A 23,825-nucleotide genomic window follows, 5' to 3' on the forward strand; every position below is an offset into this window, starting at 1 on the left:
ATCTAGGCATGAGAGCAACCACGTGTAGTTATTTTCCAATGACTAGAATGTGGAAATACCCAAAGGGTCAAGAGTAGAAAAAGTCACTGTCACATTCCAAAGGTAAAGTGCAAAACTCTGATTTTAGGTGATGAATATTTCTAATTTCTTTCAAAGAGATAGATTCCAATATAATAATAGTAGCAGCAGCAGCAATAGTAGTAACAACAGTGGACAATAATTGAGCTCGTAGTGTGTGCAGACCCTATATTAAACACTCTACCAGCAGTATCTTATCGAATTCCCACACTAATTCCACTTGATGGAAGCCATCAGAGGCTAAAAGAGATTTAATCCAACACAGCAGGACAATTTCTCCTCTTAAAGTTTACATCTGTAGGAAAACTGTAGACTCTAGAAGAGTTATAGGGAGTTTGGGGTTTTTTTACTCAAATTGGAAAACAAAACAAAATAAAATTTAACCTATGATGTTAAGCTATTTCATCAGTAATCTCGAAGCCCAGCCAGTATATTCAAGTGGCTTTTGTAAAAGTAAGCACTCTCCTTCCCTCTTTCTGAAATGATGGCCCTGCATATTTGGTGGACAGGATACACCTGGCTTGCTTCCAGGAGGAAGTTAAGGGCAGAAATGCCAACACTGCTACCTTTCAGGGCATAAGAGGGAAGTATTTCAAACCGTTCAAAACAGAATATAATGATGGCGATGAAAATGATGATGATCACGATACTGATGGGGAGGGAGACTTTGGTGGTGTCTTGGTAAAGAAGGAAAGCCCAGGGCGGGCATGATTGCCGGGTGAGAGTTGCTTCCCTTTCGGAAAGTAGGCCCTACATGTCAGAGCACGGAGGATCCGCACACTCACCTGGGAGCAGCCTGGGGCACTGCAGACAAACGGCCTCTCCTGCTCCAAATTCATCTTGGATTCCTCATAAATCTGAAGGATCAGAGGGAAAGGGAGGAAGGAAAAAGAAATCCATGAATATCTTCTGCTTCTACCTGAGCAACGTGAGAAAGGCAATCACTCAGAGCCCCCTTTCTATGGCAATACCAAAATTAGATGAGCAGAACATTAACACGAGTGAGCACAGGCCCTGCTTGGCTGTAGTTCTTTGGGCTCACCTAGGCTGGGCTCCTACTGTCCTTTACTCGAGTGCATATTGACTGTACTTGGAAGAAAACTGCTATGGGGTGGTAGCAGCAGAAATCCTCCCTGTGGAAAACCACCTGGTGGGTGTTACTACCAGGAAAGACCACACCTCTGCAAGAAGGTTCTCAGGCAAAGTGTACACCAACCCTTGTCCAGTCCTGCTGAAAGCTTTTGGGATTCGCTACTTAGGACAGCAAGAGGAGTGGCAATCACTGGGTAACTGCCAGTAGGAAAATGCTACCCCTGAGCAACAGGTGAAATGAGACACCCATAACCACCCCAGCAAGCTTCAGCATTCCCAAGGGACTACAAGGTAGCTGTGGCACCAGCTTAGCAGGTGATTCTGGTGGCGAACCATGGTCCTCAATGCCCTCTCATCTCAGGCATTTGATGTGCCTCAACAAAAGTTATCCAAGTACGCAGGAGTAAATAGAAATCCAAAAATGCCAAAAACATAACGTTGGATATTTCATTAATTTGGCCTTATAAGCTGACTTGAAATTAATATCAGATAAAGGTTGCTGCCCCTTGATCCAAATACATCATCTGGAATAAGGTAGCTTTCAGGAAAAAAACCTTATAATCAGACAGGCATGGTGGCTTATGCCTGTAATCCCAGCACTTTGGGATGCTGGGGTGGGAGGATCACTAATGTTGGCTCGCTAATGTAATCTAATCTGAGGTGGGTGGATCACTAATGTAATCGGCACTGAGGTCAGGAGTTTGAGACCAGCCTGGCCATCATGGTGAAACCCTATCTTTACCCAAAATACAAAAATTAGCCAGGCGTGGTGGTGCACACCTGTAATCCCAGCTACTCGGGAGGCTGGGACAGGAAAGGCGTTTGAACCCAGGAGACAGAGGTTGCAGTGAGCCGAGATCGCACCATGGCACTCCAGCCTGGGTGACAGAGCAAGACTCCATCTCAAAAATAAACATCAGACACATGTTAAATTATACTGTAGTCTTTTCTTATGTAGCAGTTCAGTTTTTGTTTTTTTGTTTTTTTGTTTTTTAATAAAAATAGAGACAAAGTCTTGCTGTGTTGCCAGGCTGGTCTCGAACTCCTGAACTCAAGCAATCCTCTCACCTTGGCGTCCCAAAGTGCTGGGATTACAAGCGTGAGCCACCACACCCTACTGTAGTTCAATTCTAAGGTGCATACCTTAGCCAAAAATTGAATGTAGTCAAAATTACCTTTGCAAATCCTCCCGAAAGCCAATATAAGTATAGCATACATGGTTTTGTGGTTACCAATCCACACAGTAACACACACATATATATATATATATATATATATATATATATATATATTTAAAATCATAGGAGATACACATTTAGTTATTTAAGTCACAAAATTTAAATAATTTTCTATATCATACCCCCCCCTTTTTTTTTTACCATTTTTAGAGTTTGATTTGTACGTTGCTGCTAACAATATATGGCTCTATTACTGAATTAAAACCTACCACTTCTCCTGTGCATACAGGAAGTAATTTGCCTCCTTAAAATGCCACTTGTAGGTGATTCTGATAGGATTCACAAGTCACCTTGGACCCTGAAATAGGAAGTTCTGCTTGGAGTTGTAGAACAATCACCCTTTGTCTGAAGGAAGCTTCATTATCTTTCAACCAAAACCAATTATATGGTACTTTGTATATTGTCACACCTTTCCCCCACAAACACTAATGTTCTTGACAATATTCTTTGGGAAAATATATATATACTTTCACTTTTCTGAAGCACAAAGTGAAAAGACTTGCCTGAGATAACATTGTCAGTCAGATATTTTAAAGCAATATAAAGGAAATTTTAAAATGTAAACCTATTCAAACCACTATTTCTCACAATTATACAACTTTCACAGAGCGATGCATTTTCACTCTCCATTTGGCCACCCATGAATACAGTGATTACCATAATTTTATAGCTTTCCTGTATTAAGCATATTGTTCAAAATCCTTTACTGTATTATATTTAGAAGAAGAAAGAAGACACAAATATCTTTGGGATCTTTCTGCTTGCCCTTGTCTGGGGAATGTTGAGCAATTAAAATAACTTCTCACATTTCATTGTTCATTTGATTTTGCCATCACTGATCGTAGAGCATCTCTCCTCCCCACTATGAATACTGAGAACGTACTACTAAGTCTCAAAATAAGAGGTGACTTTAAAGCTGAGAAAATGATTTTGATCCAAGACAAAATAAACAACAGAGTTGTCGGGCTATCCATTAATTAACTACATCTTAGTTTTCTAGTAAATTCATTTAAATGCTTTCCTGGAACTTCTCTGTCTCTGTAGCTTTCATCCGCCTGACCATTGCCAGATCATTTAATTGCTCCATGCCTAAGGTCCATACCTTAATAAGAGGTGTATAAAGACCAAACTTCAGCAACCTCATTCCTCATCATATTGGCTATGGGGCCTGGTAGATATTTTCAAATTATGGAGAGATGTCTGTATATTTGTGTGTTGTTTGGAGGGTTTTTTTGGGAAAGTGTTACTGAAACCTCACTCTAATATTAAATATTATCTATTTATAAAATTATAAAATGTAAAGTACTACCTTATTTGCCTAAGGTGAGTCTTTCTTGGATGCCACTTAAGAGTTTTAGTTGCTAATGTAGAATGTTATTCTTACCAGGTAACATTAGATGATGTGACAGTAAAATGAGAAAGTTTCCTATATGCACATTTATGGCCTACATCTGAAAGTGGTAATTAATGATAACAATTAGATTAATGTCCAAGCAACAGAAATGATCAAGACTGGAAGTGCTACTGCTGAAAGTTTAAAGAGATTCATTAATAAGCCAAAGTAGGGAAGAGATTGACCAAGCCCAGACACTTAAGTATGAGGAAAAAGTATTTTTCTACCATAATCCCAACTCCATCCCAAGCCCTGGCCTACCAAAGTACTGACATTCCCCAGAAATTCAGGCCCATAATGCTAATACTTTAGCAATTCTGTCTGATATCAACATGGTTTACGTTATCTTAATTAATTGCTGCATTTGCATATGAGCTGCAGCAAATACCTTAGAATTACAGGATGATGCTGGTGCTTGAAGACAACAAAAGGCTCAGCCACATAGATTCTACTGTCTTAATTGAGTCTTCATGATGTGGATGTTATGTTTAGAGGAATATGAGCAATCTAATCTGTTAGCCACTGAGATACGTCAGTATAAGAAATCATGCCTCAGAAGACACAAGTTGAGAAATACAGTCTGTCCTCAAATCACTTAGAGTTTAGTCATTGATAGGTTCTACTGAGTTACAATTGTTATGTTACTATTTTATTTTACAACATAAGTGAGTCTGTATCAATGTATTACATGCCATGGATCCCATGGACCAAATATGTTTTAGCAACGTAATACTAGAATAAAAGTCTTCAAGTGGAATGGCAGTTGCTAAAATAAGTTTTCAGTGATTAATAAGGTCTGAAGTGAGTGGGTGTGTATTTGTAAGTGTGTGAACTTCAACTGCTTTATTCTGATGCCCTGCAGTTCCCACATTTAGCTCTCTGCAAACAGCATTCTCTTGCTAATTCCTTTCTGTGTAGGTGTTTGCAATAGTTTTTCTAAATGGTACCTCTCTACCATGTAGGCTTTATTATTTTTATCAACGAGTATGATCTGGTCTAGTGTATTAGTCAAGAGCCATGGTTTATTTTTATGGTCTATTATTATGGTTCTTTTCTAGCACATATTGTAATAATTATTCTCTCAAACAGACTCTTATTAAATAAAGCCCTGCATAGATTCTTTAACCATTCATCAGGTGGGGGCAAATTACTCAGACAGGATTTGAACGAGGCTGTTCTCCCTCAGTCCTCATTCTCTCATTTCCCATTCAGTTGTTTTACTGGCTTGGATTTTTTAATGAACCAAGTTTTGCTTGGCAACTGCCATACCCTAGACTCCACTGCATAGAGCTTACATAGTAGGCGTTCAATAAATATTTGTGGAATGGATAATGATCCTGAATCATCACAATACACTGCCCCCAACAGCTTGCCCATTCTCTACTCCTGAGGCAGTGGTTTTCAAACAATGTTTGCCCTGAATCAAATTATCGGTGAGGTAAGTAGTTTTGGGGACCACTCAGTCTACCGGTTGACAGTTATGGCCAGAGAAGAAATCTCCCCAGATTTCATGGAAAAAAGTCAAAGGTGCTTTCAGTAGAAACAATGAGTGAATCTAGTTTTATTCAATCTCACAAGTAAATGTATTAATTCATTATAAATTGTCTGTTAATGTTGCCATAGACATTGGCATCATTAAAGTCCAGTCTGTTAACCACATGTGGGCTGAGTATGACCCCCATGAAGCAACCTTTGAAAGACACTGAGTAGTCCGATACCTTTGGTTAGACAATGTCATAATTGTGGCAGATGCTGCCTCATCATTTAATATTTTCTAAACAGTACTCATTTTTGTTCCTCTTTTCCAAAATTCAGAATCAACAGTCAACTAGAAAAAATGCCTCCTGATTTAAATTTCCTTCAAATTTGGGGAAGATAACAAAAAAACTCTGATAACAAACCCTAATAGCATATAAAGTGAGTTGAGGTTTTTCATGGTTGACAAAGAGATGACAAGCTTGATTTACAATTCAAACTCTCGACTGCCACTGGATTCCTCTGGCCTCGCAATGAGCAAGAATCTCTTTCATTGTTCAGTGTTTGACCCCACAAATTCCTGGTCTAAAATGGGAAATCGTCCACAATGTCTCATGCAGTCCATTCAAATGCTTTGCCAGCCATTTAGGGATATACTTGGAAATACCATTTCATGAAAGGCAAACACTGCAAAAAGCAAATGATACTGAAAACGTGGACAGCCTACACAATATACTGTAAATACCTATTGTAAACTTCAGGGTAACAACTAAGCCCAGAGGGGGGAAAAATTGACATCATCTGGTTTGCTGTAATCAGCCAAGAGTGATGCTTGCCCATGTAAATTGTAGAAAGCCATTACTAATCCCTAGTTAACATCAAACTCTATTCTTAGTGGCATGGCACAAGTTTCCTCCATTCACAGCAGATGGACTCATACAGTGATATGGAATTTGCAATAATAAATAGTAAGACACTAAAAGGGCTGTTCTAATCTGAAAGCCTGGCATGTACTCTTATAAATACCAAAAGTTATGGGAACTTCAAACCTACAAACTGAAATCGTGAGTATCAGTGAGCACTAACAATATGGCTGTGTCCCCGTCACCTCTGATATTGTTAACCAGGAAATGAATGCATTATAAATCTGAAAGGGGGGCTTCAATTTTAATCGTGATATTGACAACATTTGTCAGCATTTATCACTCTACTGTGAGTGTGGGAAGAGCCTTCTTGGCAGGACTCACACGAAACAGATCTTGCTGCTTTGTTGGGCTTAGGAGACCTCAAAAGGGTTCTAGAGGAGGAAACTGGACCTTCCTGAAATACCAAAAACAGCTGGAAAACAGGAGCACCTTGAGTCAGTCACACTGTGTGACACTCCACATCAATCCTGCTTTCTTCCTAGGAACAAATGTTGTTTATTAATTAAATTAGTTAAGGCCATGGTCAATTTGCACTTCGTGTTTCTGAAACAAAGCAAATATTTATCTCTATACATCTGTCAGAAGGGCAAGGGGACACACACAATGATAACCCAACACACATTCACCAAAAACACACTCTCGATTTATTTTCTTCGAAGATGCCTGGTTCTACTTTCAAAGCAAGGATGCAGGTAGGTTATCCCCACATGTGGCTAGCTGTTGGGAAGGAATTGCGTATGCAATTTAGAGCTAAGAATTTCTTTCTTTGGGAGGGATATTGCATCTTTCATTATCTTATTTGCTCATCTGCAAAACAGTGCCATTGTAGTAAAACACTGTAGAACAGGACCATTCAAAGAGGTATTATGTGAAAACATAACTATTGGAAGCTAACTGTAAATTAAAAGTAAGCCCTCTGGATTTCAAATATATCTTTATTTTTCAAACCTGAATATTGTAACTTTCAACAGAAAAATAAACACCTTGAATTTCAGTCCAAGAAAATCAATTACTTTGTGTTTGTCTTTGTATATTTCTGTGTGTGTGTGTGTCTCTCTCTCTTTCTATGGGCATCTTCCCTCTGTCTCTTTGCATGTCTATTTCTCCGTGTGTGCCTTTCTCTCCTCTCTTTGTGTGCTTGTCTCCTTATGTCTGTCTGTCTGTCTCACACAGACACACGCATATATGCATTTTATCAGTAGTGTTCTTACCAGCGTTACTGGTAAAAGGATCTAGTGGGCTTGTTTCCTGTTGCAGTGTTATTCTTGAAGCGGGCTGCAGTCAGAATCTGAATTTCATTGGGCTATTATTATTTGCAGCTGTGCGACCTTTTTAACCCTGCTTTAAAAGTGACATTTCAGCCCTCAAGCTTGAAACGCCTGAATGCTACAAGGTTTTCAAACCAGAGATTTACACAGGGAACAAGACCAAGAGTGGGGCTGTACTGTATAAGTGAACATTTCACCAGAACTTGGCGTGAAGAGGGTGTGTTCCTGGGCAGTTTAGAGCCAGTAGTCTCCCCCGGAAGGCCTGAACTTGACACATAACACTGTGGTTAAAGATTACTATTCTGTTCAAACCAGAAGAATATCCCTGTTCTTCAAAGATATTTGCCATCCCCTGGTATCCCAAAAGCTCAGAATCCTACAACCTGAATCAGAGCCCCCTTTGGGATTGTGTCACACTTTCTATTATGCTTAGGGGCTGTCAGAAGTTCCCTTCCAATGAGGCCCACTGCTCCCAGGAGGAAGGATTTCCAAACAGCTTTTGTCTCTGGAAACTAACCCGGGTCTTACTTCCCAGAGGGGGCCGTAACAGGAGAGAGTGCTGGGAGCTCACGTCCTCTCACGTACTTCTGCAGAGGTTTGTGGTTTTATTTATGTGGCGTTTATGCTGTATATAGAAAAACATTCCAGTGGGATTGGGTTTTCATATGTTAGATTCCTCTTTCTTTCTTTTTTTTAAATTTTCCATATGTTTCTTTAGATAGGAGGTCTTTTTTCAAAGTTACTGGCTAATTCTGATTTTTGTTTCACATAATCCTGTCTTATAGCTTTCCTCTCTATGGGTTCAATAGTTCAGAACATACTTGGTAATAAGCACTTATGTGAAGCATGAGAGGCGCAATGTTGAGTAAGTCGCTGAATGCGTATGAACTGCATTTAGGTCCTTGTCCCCTGGTTACCATCTAGTACAATATACTTTCTTGCAGAAGACATCACATCTCTAAAACAAAAGTTTACTTGACATGTGTGTGGTTAACAAAACACTAGTGTAGAGATTCTTAGGTTTTGAAGGAAATATTGAATGTAACCAAATAATTTAGCTTGTTTCTAATGGGACTAAACATAACCTCAGAAAACATGCTGAATGGTGGCAAACTCTCTTCCTTTTTACCTGCTCTCACTGTGCACAAAAAGGAAAGAAAACAAAAAAGAAAAATTAGAACAAAACATAGCCAAGGTTTAGGTTGACCCTGTCATCTCTATTTTTCCAGAAAAGAAAGTATTTCATTGTAATTTAAAATAACTGCCCCCATGAACTCCTGAGAGAAAAGACTATGATAGCAAAGAAATTCAGTGCAAAACTGGATCTGTTCTTCATACCGGTGGAAAGCAGCTTGCCTTTTGGAAAATCTAAGAAAAAGGTCAGCAGTATAGTTTTCTCTTCTCCCTTTGTGCCCTACTACAGTAAAATTTGCCTCTTTAAAATTGGAACACGTTCCCAAATGGTACTACTCTGCCTCCAGACAGATACTTTTTAATGCAGTTTGAGTGCATTTGATTTTTAAACAATTTTCATGTAAAATAAATATCTTTAAATATTCTTAAGAGTCACAACTTTTTAGTCTAGTCAGTTTTCTTTTCACACATGCAGATGATTTTTATTGGATAATGTTGGGTTTTTTTTTTGGATTTTTATTCTAGATAAGTATCTATATCTTCAGCAACAATATACATTTGGTCCATCCAATGTACGGGCTGAAGTCATACTCAAAACATCTGAAAATTTGTCTTTTTCTGCATGAATGTGAGCTACCACATGTGACACTGCATCAAGCCCAGTGATGCCCAAGCCAGACCACTCTGCTTTCGGCAAAACCAGGAAGAGACTATTTCATCTTACTATGAACTCCTATGATTACCACTACCGACTTCCTCTTGAAAAACATTTGAGAATGATGGTATCATACTGGGTGCTTTTTTCCCATGACCCCAGCAGAAAGCTGGGGCATTCCCAGGTTGTATTCTAAAGTAGCCAGCAGTTGTGTTCTGAGCCTGAGACAGCTCACGATGTCCGTTGAACACAGGGTAAAAATATACCGAAGCCTTGATTCAGATTCCTCACACATTCTGCTTCAAATGTCAAGTGTGTGAACATTTGACAGTACTAGGAGGTCACTTAAAGGCCATGTTAAGGCAAAAATCTTATGCCATCTGAAGATTCTCTCATCATTCGAACAAGGTTCTCTTTCTAAATGTTAGCAAAAGGCACATTTCATCTGCCTGCCTGGAAAAGGCATCACTTCCTTGGGTGGCCCAGTAAGGGAATTTGGAAATATGTGAAGCCAATTATTGGCTGCTATTATTAGCAGGGGGTCACCCTGGCATTTAGTGGGAGGGAGCCCGGGATATGGGATATTCTGCAATGCACAGAATGACTGGTTCTGTGCAACACTGGAGTCTCCTGATCTGATAGCCAATAGTGTGGCTTTTGCAAGAATAATTAGAGTATAAGTACCCACAACTGCCTCGTCCATGCCACCCAGTATAGGGTAAAAGGCAGATTAAGAATAAGACAACAGGATGGGTGAGACGGTGAAAACAAAGACCACATACAGAAGAGGAGATGAAAGGAAGGGACTAAGTGCGTCCCCACCTCTTTATACTTTTCCAAGAGCTCTGAAAAACTCGGGCAAAGTTAAGCTTATGACAAGGCCAGATTCAATGCCAATTAAAACTTTATGAATATTCAAAAAAGTATGTGAAATTATCATTCCCTGTCAGTGTGAGGGAGGGCTGGGGTCTGTTGCCAACATTTAAGCTAAGCATAAGCATACCCTTGCGGGTTCAGTCCATAGAGGAGAGAGATGACTAAGCTGGTATCAATTAGGGTGGCTTTTTCTAGGTAAATTATCTGGTTTGGCCACCTACAGCTCCCACTGTCCAGATAACTTAACCTTTATCTACAGCAGTGTTGACTCAACAGTAGCAAAAGAAAGAGTTGCCCCAACATACAAATATATCTCCTGCTCCGATGCCTTACCACTTGTGATAATTGCCTTGTTGATTTTATATTATTACTGAGAGGACAGCTCCATCATAGAGAATGTGTTTTCCTTTCTTTTTTTATACTTAAATAGAAAACATCACAAGCTTCTAAATTCTGCTTTAACGTTGCTGGCACCATTAGCCCTCCACTCACAGAATACTTATTAGGGAAACTTTTGCCTCTTAACCAGCTTCTCAGTAAGAAAGCTTAATCAGTCCAAAAGAGCAAAAATACACACACATATACATATTTTTTTCTTTTGGCCTGTTTTCTTATTGAGAAGTTTATATATAATATATATAAATATGTATATATATTCACACACTTTACAGGGATTCTTTCATCCTGATAAACAAGCTTAAGACTCAAAACTCATGCCTAGCTCCTATTGTAACATGAGGGGGATACTGATCTCATAAGGAAGCAACTACAAAACTCTAGGCCCACCTTTCTGCACAAGGTTCACCAGAGTGAAGGATCATTAAATATGTTTAAAGTGCAGAAATAAGCTGTGTGGGGTTTTGCAGGGTTTGTTTGTTTGTCTGTTTGTTTTGAGACATGGTCTCTCTCTGTCACGCAGACTGGAGTGATCACAGCTCACTGCGGCCTCAAACTCCAGGGCTCAAGGGACCCTCCCACCTCAGCCTCTCAAGTAGTTGGGACACCACAGGTGTGCACCACCACACCCAGCTAATTTTTTACTTTTTGTAGAGATAGGGTCTCCCTGTGTTGCCCAGGCTGGTCTCAAACTCCCGGGCTCAAGCAATCCTGCTGCCTCATCTTCCCAAAGTGCTGGGATTATAGGTGTGAGCCACCACGCCCAGCTAATAGGCTGTGTTTTTGGGGATTCCTAGATTATTTCCATGGACTAGAAAAGTCCTTCATATCTTTCTCAACTTCCTACTAAACAAAAGAATCACTCACTAAAGCCTGCAAATCCACTAAAACACTCTGGAAAAAGCACATGGAAGGAAAAGGCCTTTTCCTTGAACCCCACCACCCACAAGAGGTTAACACTGTGCCAGACTCCAATTCATCAAAAGGTCCAAGCCATTAATAAACAAACGCAGGGCCTTCTCTTTTTATGCCCCAGGGCTCAGGCCCCCAAACAACAGCACCATTATCGAATCCACACTTCAAATCAGCATGAAAAGGGAAAGAGGATTTCTTTACATGCCCCTGTGCTCCCAAACCTAGGAGCCCTTCCTAGGCATGAACGTGGTCTCTTTGCTCAGGGGAGTGTAGATCATATGCTGGGAAAAACCCAGAACCTGGATCCTCCTGAAAGGGAAAGAAAAAAGGGGAAGGAGGTGCAGGCATCACCCAGTGGGGACATTGGAGAAGGCCTATGAGACATGCGTATTGAAAGGCTGAAGAAAGGGAAAGGGAAAAGGCCAGCCCCCAAATCCACACTGGGAAATTGTGGCTGCCCTTGATGGGGTATTGTTCACAAACTGCTTCAGGGAAAGTGGCCTGTGGACAGTGATTGATTACCCATCACAGTGAACTTGTTCAAACCTGGTTCAACTTGGGCACACACCAAGGGCAGAATCAGAAACCAAGGACACAGGTCTCATTCATTCATTTCTTCCCCATATCGTCACTGAGTACCTACCATGCATGAGGCCCCATGCTAGGAGAATGAAGGCTTGGCACAAACAGTTCCTGCCCTCTGGGCAATGATTCTCCAGAAGGAAAGGGAAGTGTACCCAGATGTCTATGGTGGAAAAGCAGAATTTTAATGGCCATAAAGTACTTTTAGTAAAGTGCTTTGAGAGTTCAGAGGCCATGAGAAAGCAAAACTGTTTCATTAACTACATCAAATATCATATCGTCTCCTCTTTCACAGCTAAATATTTCTCATAATAGGATGCCAGTTCAAGCCGCACACACGCATATAACCCCTGGAGCAATCTTTTAATTCTTTTGGAAGTGAGGATTTTGTTTGTGTTTTAAATTTAGGCTTTATTTTGCTTTTAATGCTGAAAAGTAAAACTGCATTATTTATGGTAAACCTAACATTGTGATTAGTAGACCAGATTTTATGTTAGAAAAGAAACAATTAAATCTCCTTTGCCCATTAGCTGTGGGATCTTAGGCAAGTTATTTAACTCCTCTGAATATTAATTTTCTCCTATAAAAAGAGACTATAGGTGATATTGATTTTATCTGACTCAGGGATGTTGGGAGGATCAAGTGGGATATTTGGGAAAGCACTTCATAAACTGTAAAGTGCTGTGAAATGTTGGTTGCTGTTTTTATAGTACAGTCAACTTGCAGACATGGAGTTGCAGAGGTGGCGCATGGCACAGAGTTATGTATACATTTGGTGGCGTATGTCGAGAGATTGAAGATTCCAAAGGATGTTGAAGGTAATGATCTTTAAAGAGATCCTGACTTGATGATTCTCTGATAATCCAGCAATTATCAAGCAAATCCTGATCTGCCAACTTTTTACTTGAAGGCTCCCAAGTAGAATTATTTTGTCTTCTACATGATCTCGAGAAGGACCTCGGAGACAGGTCTGTCTTCCAACTTGGCTCTGCCACATACCAGCCAACCTATAAGCTTGGGTAGGTTTGGTCTGTTTGTTTGTTTTTCATTCCACTGTGTTGGGCTGTTTTACAACAATGACAATACCTACTTCTCACAGTTGTTATAAAAGTTAAATAACTGCCAGCCTAAGATGGGTTTAATAGGTCAGTTGACTCTGGGGTGAAGTTTGGCTGTTGGTGGCTGAGCAAGCCAGGGAAGAAGGACTCCTCTCCCTGGGCTTGGAGGGGCTGGAGATGGAGCTGCATGTGTCTGTTCCCCTTCCTGAAGACAGCGCCTAGCCATAGAATGCAAGTAAAGTGCTTTGCTGGCAAGGCCACGCCCCCATATGTGCCTGGCTAACCTGTCCCTGCAATCTGAACCCCAGCCAGGCAGGAAGAGAGGAGAGTTCAGAAGATACCTGGATAAGATGAGAAACTCAGCCTTCTTATCAGTAGGTGCTTTAGGCTTACCTGGAGGCATGGGAAATAAGACTGACACAGATTGTGACACCCTCTTTATACCCACTCTCCACTTGAACTATCAAAAAAAAAGTCACATCTTCTTTTCATTATTACGTTTTCCTTAGTACACTACATTTTCTTAATCTTAACACTTATTCTTATTTTCACTCTTCCTTATTTTTCTCTTTTCTTTCTCTCCTTTTATTCCCCAAATATCCCATGTGATATTTAATTTTAAAAATGCTACTTTTTCTAAAAAATAGAGATGGGGTCTCACGATGTTACCCAGAAGGCTCTCGAACTCCTGGACTCAAGCAATCCTCCCACCTCAGCCTCCCAAACTGCTGGGATTACAGGCATAAGCCACCACGCCTGGCCTAAAAACAAACAAACAAACAAAAACTTCTGAATAATGCATGAAGTGTTAGTTAGCTGTGAAAAAAAGGAAGTCATAATATAATCAATGATCTGGTCATTTCAGCCTCTTGAGAAAATGGAGAGATGACGTCTCCATAATAGCAACATTTCCTAACTTGGGGCACTGGGGAGTTAAAGATGAATAATCCAATACCTCTGTCCCTAAAATCTGGTCACCTCCCAATGCAGAAAGGTTTATATATGTGGAAAGACTAACAGATTTTGAATTTTTTAATGCTTGGGAGTAGTCAAAATTTTATTTAATGAAAGCATATCTTTCACATACCATCACATCCTATGTGTCAGGCATTTTTAATCTCAAAGAAGTGTTTTCCATCAAGGCTGAAAGAAAGCCTTGATTAGACAGAGCTTTGATTTATCTCCTCCACTAAGTGCCTCTGTAGGAAACACAGCACAGGGTAAAGTCATTAGAATATGAGTTAGGGTGCCAAAATTCCCAGTTATTTCCAAAGCTTTCAGTGTTCCTATCCCCCTTTTCAATAATGACATCAAAGGATTTCTGGTCTTCTCAAAGTGATAGCATTATTTAAATAGTGACAGCAAGTTAATGTTTGGAAGATGCCTCAAGGACCTTAAACGCAGTTGTAAGTAGTAGTATGATCGTTATTGCCTCATCCGTCCTCTACTGTTTCCAAAGAAACAGAAAAAACCACTCACACAAACACACACAAAAATCCTCCGGACACCCCAGTTAACTAGTGTCTCCTTTCTTCCCAAACCACCAATCAGCCAGTCATCGGGCAAACAGCTCAAGCACCAGGCAAGGAAAACATGTTATTTTTCTGGGCAAGCCTTAACTTCACTGCCTACAAAACACAGCCCCACGGGGCACATCCCACACATGGGGAGAGCAAGACTCCCATCTCGCATTTGAAACCAATAGTTACCAGTCAACACCCGCGGAAACTGAGGTCAGGATTCCCCAGCATGCACCCTGAAGTCCAAACTCACTTATTCTCCAGATTTCCTACACAGACCAGTCCTGACGTCCCAAGCCATTCCTGCAATCCCTCTCCTACTAGTAATACTCAAAGAAAGTTCCAAAAAGAGTAGCTTAAGAGAAAACTTCGCCTCTCCACAGAGCCTCATTCCTCAGCTGCCCAACACCCAGCAGACTTCTCAGAAGGAGAGAATTTGCTCGGTATCAGCACTGGATGCCCTCTGAAACAGGACAGTCAGTGGAGTAAGCTAAGAAAAGAAAGCAAAATCAAACAACGAAACCAGGCTTCAGATAGTCCATTAAAAAATGAGGCTGTCAGGAGCCAAATTCCACAGTGCACAAAAGCCACTTAAAGGCACACCCTAAAACACTCGCTAGAAATCTTCAAAGTACGAGGGAGGCTCCCTGCCACGGGCCAGGGTCATGGACCCAAAGGTGACAATGAGACACTCCCAAGAACATCTGGCCAAATAAGCCGGGCACTGGGCCCTTCCAGACATGGGACAGCAGCCTATGTCTGCTCTCATCCACTGACCTCAGATCCCTGCCCGGGCTTGGCTGCTTCCAGCCTCATTCAGCCGAGCACAGTGCAGGGTCAGCGTTCTTAAGGCATCTGGGAAAGCCACTGTCTTCCTCATCTTCCCCATCTTCTGTCAGAAGACTCAGTCTTCCAGCAAAAGTCTCCAGAGGACCTACCAGGGCCAGGCACTGTGTCACATATGGGGCAGAAAACAGTGAATGAGAAGGATGAGGCCTTTGTTCTCACAGAGCTTACCTTACAAGGCAAAGAAACAAAAAGCAAAACAAGCAAAAAACACAAGCACGGAAATCAAAGAAGTGACCAAGGAAAGTAACAGCACATTTTGGAGAGTTCACTGAAAGAGATAAAGAGGGTGATGTGATAAAGAGAGGAAGATGCACAAGGAAGTTTTCATTTTTTTTCTTGGAGATGGGATCTTGCTCTGTCACCCAGGCTGGAGTGCAATGGTGCCTTCACAGCCCACTACACCCTTGATCTCCCAGGCTTAAACGATCTTCTCACCTCAGCCGCTCAAGTAGCTGGGACCATAGGTGTGCACCACTGCGCCTGGCTAATTTTTTATTTTTTGTAGAGATGGGGTCCCACTATGTTGCCCAGGCTGGTCTTGAACTCCTGGCCTCAAGCAACCTCCCACACCCGGCCTGGAGAAGTTTTTTGAAGGAGGAGGTAATGCTTACCTCTCTGGACAGGTGACATTTAGTTTGAGGCCTGACAAAGGCATATGAGCTGTTTGAAGAGTAAGCAGGGGAGGGTGGTCCAGGCAGAAAGAACAGCAAAAGCAAAGAGCTTGGCATGTCTGAGGGACTGAAAGAAGGCTGGCAAGGCTGCAGCATGGTCCACAAGGAAGAGAGAGGCCCCAGGTAAGAGAAAAAAGCAGGCAAGCCTCAAATCAACCAGGGCTAGGATTGATTCTCAGAGCACAGAGAAGCACTGAGGAATTCCAGGCTGCAGAGAGAGACTTTGGGTCGTTGAAGTACCTGTTCCTCCATCCCCAAGTGAAACGTGAGGGTCCTAGTAATTCACTTTGGGGATCCTGGGAGGGTTAAAGGCATCTCAGGACCAAGATAGAGACTGATACAGAACATATGCTCACCTTCTCATAAAGTAAAACACACAGCCTATCCCATGCATAAATAAATATTTAGACTTCCCCGCAAAGTAAGAATGTTGTCTTAGGGGTGAGGGGTAGAAAGAACACAGCCCCTGTGACATAGCCACCACCGGCCAGCACTGTAGTTGCAGCTTGAGGTCAAATCACACCTGTGGAACTTTGGAGTGGTAACTTAACTTATCCACGCATATTTCCTCATCTATACATAGAGATAATACCTATGTCATAGACTTTTTTGAGGATTAAATGAGCATATACACACATACACATATACATACAGTGCAGAGAATAATTTCTAGTATATAGTAAATATACAATATACATTAGCTATAATTATAATAATAAAACTACTTTTCTCCTACTCCATTTGTTTTGTCTCGGACAAATGTCTAAGGTTCTTTTAGTTTTAATTTTATTATTTATAAAATGGACAAAACAATTCTTTTTCACACAGCATTGTGATAAAGATTAAATGCAGCATGTAGTGAATGCCCAATAAGCCCCAACTCTGTAGTACTGTGTAGTGTTTTAGCGTATATGGGTTCACACAAAAGACCCCAAATAGCCAAATTATACTGAGCTACAGTAACCGAAAGAGCATGGTTTTGGCATAAAAGCAGACACAGAGACCAATGGAACAGAAGAGAGAACCCAGAAATGAATCCACACATGTACAGTGAACTCATTTTCAATAAAGGGGCCAAGAAGATACACTGGAGGAAAAACAGTGTCTTCAATAAAGGCCGCTGGGAACATTGGAAATCCATATACAGAAGAATGAAACTAGAACCCCATCTCTCATCACATGTAAAAATCAAATCAAAATGGATTAAAGATTTAAATCTAAGACCTCAAACTATGAAACTACTACAAGAAAACATTGGAAAAACTCTCCAGGACATTGGTCTGGACAAAGATTTGAGTAATACCCACATGCACAGGCAACCAAAGCAAAAATGGACCAATGGGATTATATCAAATTTAAAAGCTTCTGCACAGCAAAGGAAACAATCAGCAAAGTGAAAAGACAATCCAAGGATAGGAGAAAATACCTGCAAACTACCCATCTGATGAGGGATTAATAACCAGAATATAGAAGGTGCTCAAGCAACTCTAGAAAAAAATATAATAATCCAATAAAAAAGTGGGCAAAAAATTTGAAGAGACATTTCTCAAAAGAAGACATACAAATAGCAAACCGACATATGAAAGGGTGTGCAACATCATTTATCATCAGAGAAATGCAAATCAAAACTACAATGAGATATTATCTTGCCCCAGTTAAAATGGCTTATATCCAAAAGACAGGCAATAACAAATGCTGGCGAGGATGTAGAGTAAAGGGAACCCTCATACACTGTTGGTGGGAATGTAAATTAGTACAATCACTGTGGACAACCATTTGGAGGCTTCTCAAAAAGCTAAAAAATAGAGCTACCATATGATCCACAATCCCCCTGCTGGGTATGTACCCAAATGAAAAGAAATCAATATATTGAAGAGATATCCACATTCTTGTGTTTGTTGTAGCACTGTTCACAATTAGCCAAGATTTGGAAGAAAACTAAGTGTCCATCAACAGATGAATGGACAAAGAAAATGTTGTATTTATACACAATGGAGTACTATTCAGCCATAAAAAAGAATGAGATTCAGTCATTTGCAACAATATGGATGAAACTGGAGGTCACTATGTTAAGTAAAATAAGCCAGGCACGGGAAGACAAACATCGCATGTTCTCTCTTCTTCATGGGATCTAAAAATCAAAACAATTAAACCCATGGAGATAGAGGGTAGAAGGATGGTTACCAGAGGCTGGGAAAGGTAGTGGAGAAGTCAGGCGGAGATGGGGATGGTTAATGGTACAAAAAAATAGTTAGAATGAATGAATAAAGCCTAATATTTGGTAGCACAACAGGGTAACTATAGTCAATAATAACTTAATTGTACATTTTAAAATTACTAAGAGAGTATTGGATTATTTGTAACACAAAAAGATAAATGCTGAGGGGATGGATACCCCATCTTCAATGATGTGATGATTATTACACATTGCATGCCTGTATCAAAATATCTCATGTACCCCATAAGTATATATACTTACTATGTACTCACAAAAATTTTAAATTTAATAAATAAATAAACATGATCACATTGGAAAAAAAGAGTATGTGGGTTCGAATCTTGGTTCTTTCAATAATTAGCTGTGTGACTTTGGATAAGTCACTTAACCTCTCTGTGCCTCCATTTCCTTGCATCTTATAATAATGGTGCTTACCTCCTAAGGATTATTAGTATGTGAGGATTAAAAGAGTTAACATCTGTAAACAATTGAGAACAGTGTCTGGCACATGGTAAGTGCTATGTAACTGCCAGCTCTTATTACATTATGAAATCTGAATCTAAAACTTCAGAAAAGCATATGGTTCTATAATCATGTAAATATGGTTTATTTTCTGGTGACAAAAATAACAAGCAAGAATAGCGTGGCATTTTAGTATCATTCATTGGCAAAGACATTAATTTTTATTCATGTATGAACTTATGTTTATGTGGCAAAAAAAAATCAAGGTCCTAATTTTTAAAATTTGTTTCCATATATTTAAACACAAGCTATAATTTCAGGACTACCCAGCAAACTCTTAATTGCCTGAGCTAATTTCTCCAATGAGCACTTTCTTTGCCATCTCTCTGTCTCTATGTTGTTCCCCAGGGCACAACAGGATTCAGTAAATCCATAGGCGTATTTGTTAGATTATGCAATCACACAGCATGGCAGGTACACAGGTGGTCCACTTTCTTATCTTTTAAATTTTTATTTATTTATTTTTTAGAGACAGGGTCTCGCCGGTTGCCCAGGCTGGAGTGCAGTGGTGCAATCACGGCTCATTGCAGCCTCAAACCCCTTGGCTCAAGTGATCCTCCCACCTCAGCCTCCTGAGTAGTTGGGACTACAGGCACGTGCCAGCAAGCCTGGCCCTACTTATTTATCAAATATAATTGTTGTCAGCTGCCTATCTTGCCTGGACCCATGCTAGGTGTTGAGGAGTCCTAAATGAAGAAAAGATGTAGTCTCTAGGAGATCACATAGTAGTTGAGAGCATGGGATTTTGAATTTGAGCTCCATCCCATTTGTCTGCTCTTTACATTAAGACCTACATGATTTTGGACATGCTACTGAATTTCTCTGAATTTCAATTCTCTAGTCTGCAAAATAGGAAGAAGAATAATGACAACTACCTCATAGGTCTGTCGTGAAGATGGAAAGAGAAGCTAGCTATAAAGCATTTAGCACGTGGTCAACTCTCACTAAATGTTAGCTCTTGATATGTGGCCTTCAAGGCAGGCAGACACAAGCTGATAACTACACATCTCCATGAAAGTGAGATCCAGTCTCAAGGGAGACTATGAGAGTGCAGAAGAGGGAGTTCAACTGACCTGTAGGAGTCAGGATTTAATAAAGGAGAACTAGAAATGCTATTATTCTTAGCACCTCCTGTCCCCCACTCTGGTGCCTGCTCAACCCATTGCCCATGATCCTTGGTCGAGCAGATCTGTCTCTGTCTCAGACAGCAGGTAAGACGCCATGTTCCATGTCTCTGGTCCCAGATCCAATCATCGAAGCTTGCCCTTATCCTCATGGACTGGGACAGTCAAGGTTATCTTACTCAACCACACATCTGATGCTTTAGTCTGTGTGACAACATCCCAAAGAACTTTCCAACCAGGTGCAGCCAGCAGACTGCAGTGACCGTGAACTTTCCCTGCGAGAGACTGGGCATTATCTTTAACATTCTTGGCACTATTGGCAGACAGGACCTGGTCCTGGCCCTTGGAAGCAACCTGTGACATGTAAACTCCATCCCAGAAATGAGCCCACCATGTCCTACCCATGGCTTGTCTGCCACAGCCATTCACAGGCTCATTTCTATTCCAGTGGTAAGTTCTCCTTACCACTCAGCAACTAATGACTTCCGTTCAGGAGGCTGGGCACCAACTCACACTGTCCCCATGCACTGTGTTCTGGATCTGCTCTTGGCCACGACTTCTAAAGTTCTGACCATTGTCTTAAGCTGCTCCTCACAGTAGCTTTAATGACCTCCTAAGGCCATTTGCCTATCGTCATTTTCTCTTATTGTTGATTCCTCCTCATAGAGAACTGTAACCCATCTCCCTGTAACTAGAGTTGTCATGCCCGTTCCCATCCTAGGGGCCATCCTGAAGAAGTTCCTTCTGCAGCTTGTCTTGGGATAGTCTCCCATTAGCTCCTCCTCTTTCCAGGGATGCTGTCCTGGCCCACTTGATATAGACATGAGGTAGATGATGGCTTTTCTGTTATCCATCCTAGGGAACATTTACATTTGCACGGTAGCTTCATAACAATGTGGGAAATTCTGACACACCTCCTATCACCCCACAACAGCAACTTCTCTTTCTGCCTGCAGAATTAAAATAAAGAACTGCAAACATAACCAGGAGCAGCAACCCATTTTCAAAAATCCTCGGCAGGGTCTTGTGAGCAGCTGCTAGGTCTGCAATATGTATTGCCAGAGTTGTGCCCTAGAATGCACAGCAAACAGTAGACAGGACTTATTGGAATGAAACCTGTGAAGTATTACATCTTTTCCTTTCTCTGCATGCAAAACGATAGAAAAAAGCAAGGACGGAATAATGGGATGTGTTTGTGTGTAATGCCCTTGTCCTATAGTTCCAGGAAGTGGGGGTAATTCTGCATAATGGCATGGCCAGTCCTAATGACCCTCCCTCACTGAGAGAATGGCAAGTCTTTCTGCAGGCAATTCTTCCTCTGCCCTTCCAGATCCATTCTCTTCTCCTCTCTTCCCTCTGTGCCCTAGGAGGCTGCCCTCTACCAATTGCCCCTCCCCACCACCAGATTCCCTCAATTGGAGGGCTAAAGGGTGGAAGGCCCTACACTGCCTGCTGGGCACTGGGTAGTAGTGACTGTGTGTCTCCACACTTGACAGGCAGCCCCTTTCCCACAGCTACGGCCCTCCCCCATGGGGTCTTCCCTTGGCCCCCTGTCCCTCCAGGCTCAGAGGTTGGAAAAGCCCCCTGCTGTGGCTGTGGCTAGTCCCCAGTTAGCCTGCGCACATTGCACTTTCTTTGATTACCCCTTCAAGTGTGCCATCTGTTTCTATGGGGACCTTAACTCACAGTGGTCTATGACTGAGGAATATGTAATCATGTTCTGACGCCCAGAACCATATGAGCACTACATTTTCCGGATCATAGCCCAGATTTGCAAAGCCTTGACCTTGGGGCTCAGAGAGACTCAGGCTCCACAGAGGAGTCAACAGACTGGAGAGATGTCGTCTAAGCACCCTTCTGGTATCTCTCAGAATCTGGACTCACTTGAACCGAGAAAAGTCAGACTATTCAGGGCATATTTGGGATGAGGTAGGAGTACTCATTTGGAAATGCTTCCTGATTGGTAATATTGGTCTTGTGACATGAAAAGCTTAGTCAGAAAGAAGGAAGAGAAGGCAACTCAGATTTATTGCCGTTGACTTAGTCCTCACCACAACTCTACTGAAAAAGTATTTTATTATCCCCAATTTACAGAGGAGAAAATTTGAGGTAACCAATAGCAGGAGAGAGACAGGAACCAAACACACATCTGCCAACTGCAACGCCTACGGGCTTTCCACCACCCGCAACACTTTTCTTTCAAGACTTATTGAAGCTTTCCCTTGCAGCAGTGAAAGTTCCCTTGCAGCAGATGAGAGACAGGACATTATCTTGGAGAACATTATCATTCCAGATTCTTATGAAGTACCAACTAAGCTAAACATTTTGGAGCTTTTTTTTTTTTTTTTTTAACTCCAGTCATATGTTTAGGATAAAAGTGATTGGGTAAAAACTGGATGGAATTTACTAGAAAGACTGCAAGAGAAACATAAGTAGTTACTTATGTTAATAACACTTTTTCTAAATGAAGGTGTTATTATGCCCTTCAGGTCTGTTTTTATTTCATTTCTTCAATTTACCTGAGTCTGGTTTCTCGGTTGTCCTTATTTTGACTGTTTCTGCCCCAGTGAGGTGCTACAGATCCTGTGAAATCACTACTTTTGCAGCTGTGCTTGCTACATTGCAGAGAGGCAAGAGAAATAGTCTCTGCTTCCCTTTTAAAACCTGACAGTCACACCTTCTACACTTCAAAGCCACACTGTATGACGTTAGCAGGCTGATACAAATGGACACTCATGCGAAAGATTATTCATTCAGTGGCTTTTTCCATATGGGAAAAAAAAATAGCCATTAGTTAACCTTTGTAGAGTTTAACAGTTTACAAAGCCATTTTCCAAACATTAATTTAATTTTGTTCTTAGAATGATCTATGTGATGGTTGTATTTTCTTCCCTTATTTTGCCGATGACGAATCTGAGATTTAGAGACAGAAAGGAAAATGACTGAGGTCACACTATCAGTAAAAGCAGAGCTAGGACTTGAATTCAGGCCCTCTACCTCCAAATCCTATGCTATTCTTAGAACAGAGTGGAACAACCCATTTTCTAGTACTGTGGGATGGTCTCTGCACTGCGTGGAATTAATCTAAACACCTGTGAATCCTGGAAATACATTTATGATATAAATACATGACTATTGCTCCAGAAGGCTCTGGATCCTATGGGTTATTTCCAAAGAATAGGTCTCAGGCTGTCCCCTTGCCCTGGAGACTGGAGAAACTTTGTCAAACACCTTTCCATGGCCTGGCAGCAAATTGCTCTGCACTGCACTCCCAGTCCAAGCTCCTAGCACAACCCCTAGACTTAAGTTTGAGGCAACCTCGAGGGAATAACTAGTGGGAATTCAAAATGTCTTCCTTACTCTCTACCTCTACAGTACCTACTAGAGTCTCATGGTCCCTAGAGCTCACCTGAAGCTGCAGGAGTCCTGATATCCCTCCCATTAGCATCCTATCCTCTGGACCCCTGATGTTCTATATAAAGAGGCACCCTCAAATTTTCTTTTCTCCTAAGCTAAGCCTTGGAGAGAATGGGAGTACCCCTACCAATAGTTTCTACTCTAAGTGTCCAGGTTATCTGAGTGCAATTACCAATCCCACAACATACCAATTATATAATCATATGTGCCTCTCTTTCCAGAATAACATAGAACCTATCTCAAAGGGTTGTTGTGACACTAACAACTACGTATGTTAAGTATTTTACATAATATCCAGTGCACAGTAAACACTTTATAATAGTTATTATCATAAGGCATGAACTGCATAGAACCCAGAACTGCATAACTGCGTCATTCAGGAGCCCTCATGGTAGGATTTTCAAAAAGTTTAGCAGT

General features: G+C 41.1%; 1 protein-coding gene across 3 annotated transcripts in view; it reads right to left on the reverse strand.

Annotated features, from left to right (window-relative positions):
- Nucleotides 1-23,825, reverse strand: part of CREB5 (cAMP responsive element binding protein 5) — a 415,375-nt gene that overhangs the window by 336,638 nt on the left and 54,912 nt on the right. For all 3 annotated transcript variants that reach the window (XM_054495795.2, XM_063667426.1, XM_063667427.1), the window contains exon 2: nucleotides 864-935. In XM_054495795.2, coding sequence (XP_054351770.1) covers nucleotides 864-917 — 54 coding nt within the window. In that variant the 5' untranslated portion in view covers nucleotides 918-935. The remainder of the gene's footprint in view (nucleotides 1-863; nucleotides 936-23,825) is intronic.

This window comes from Pongo pygmaeus, chromosome 6, assembly GCF_028885625.2.
Source record: "Pongo pygmaeus isolate AG05252 chromosome 6, NHGRI_mPonPyg2-v2.0_pri, whole genome shotgun sequence".
Classification (NCBI taxonomy): domain Eukaryota; kingdom Metazoa; phylum Chordata; class Mammalia; order Primates; family Hominidae; genus Pongo; species Pongo pygmaeus.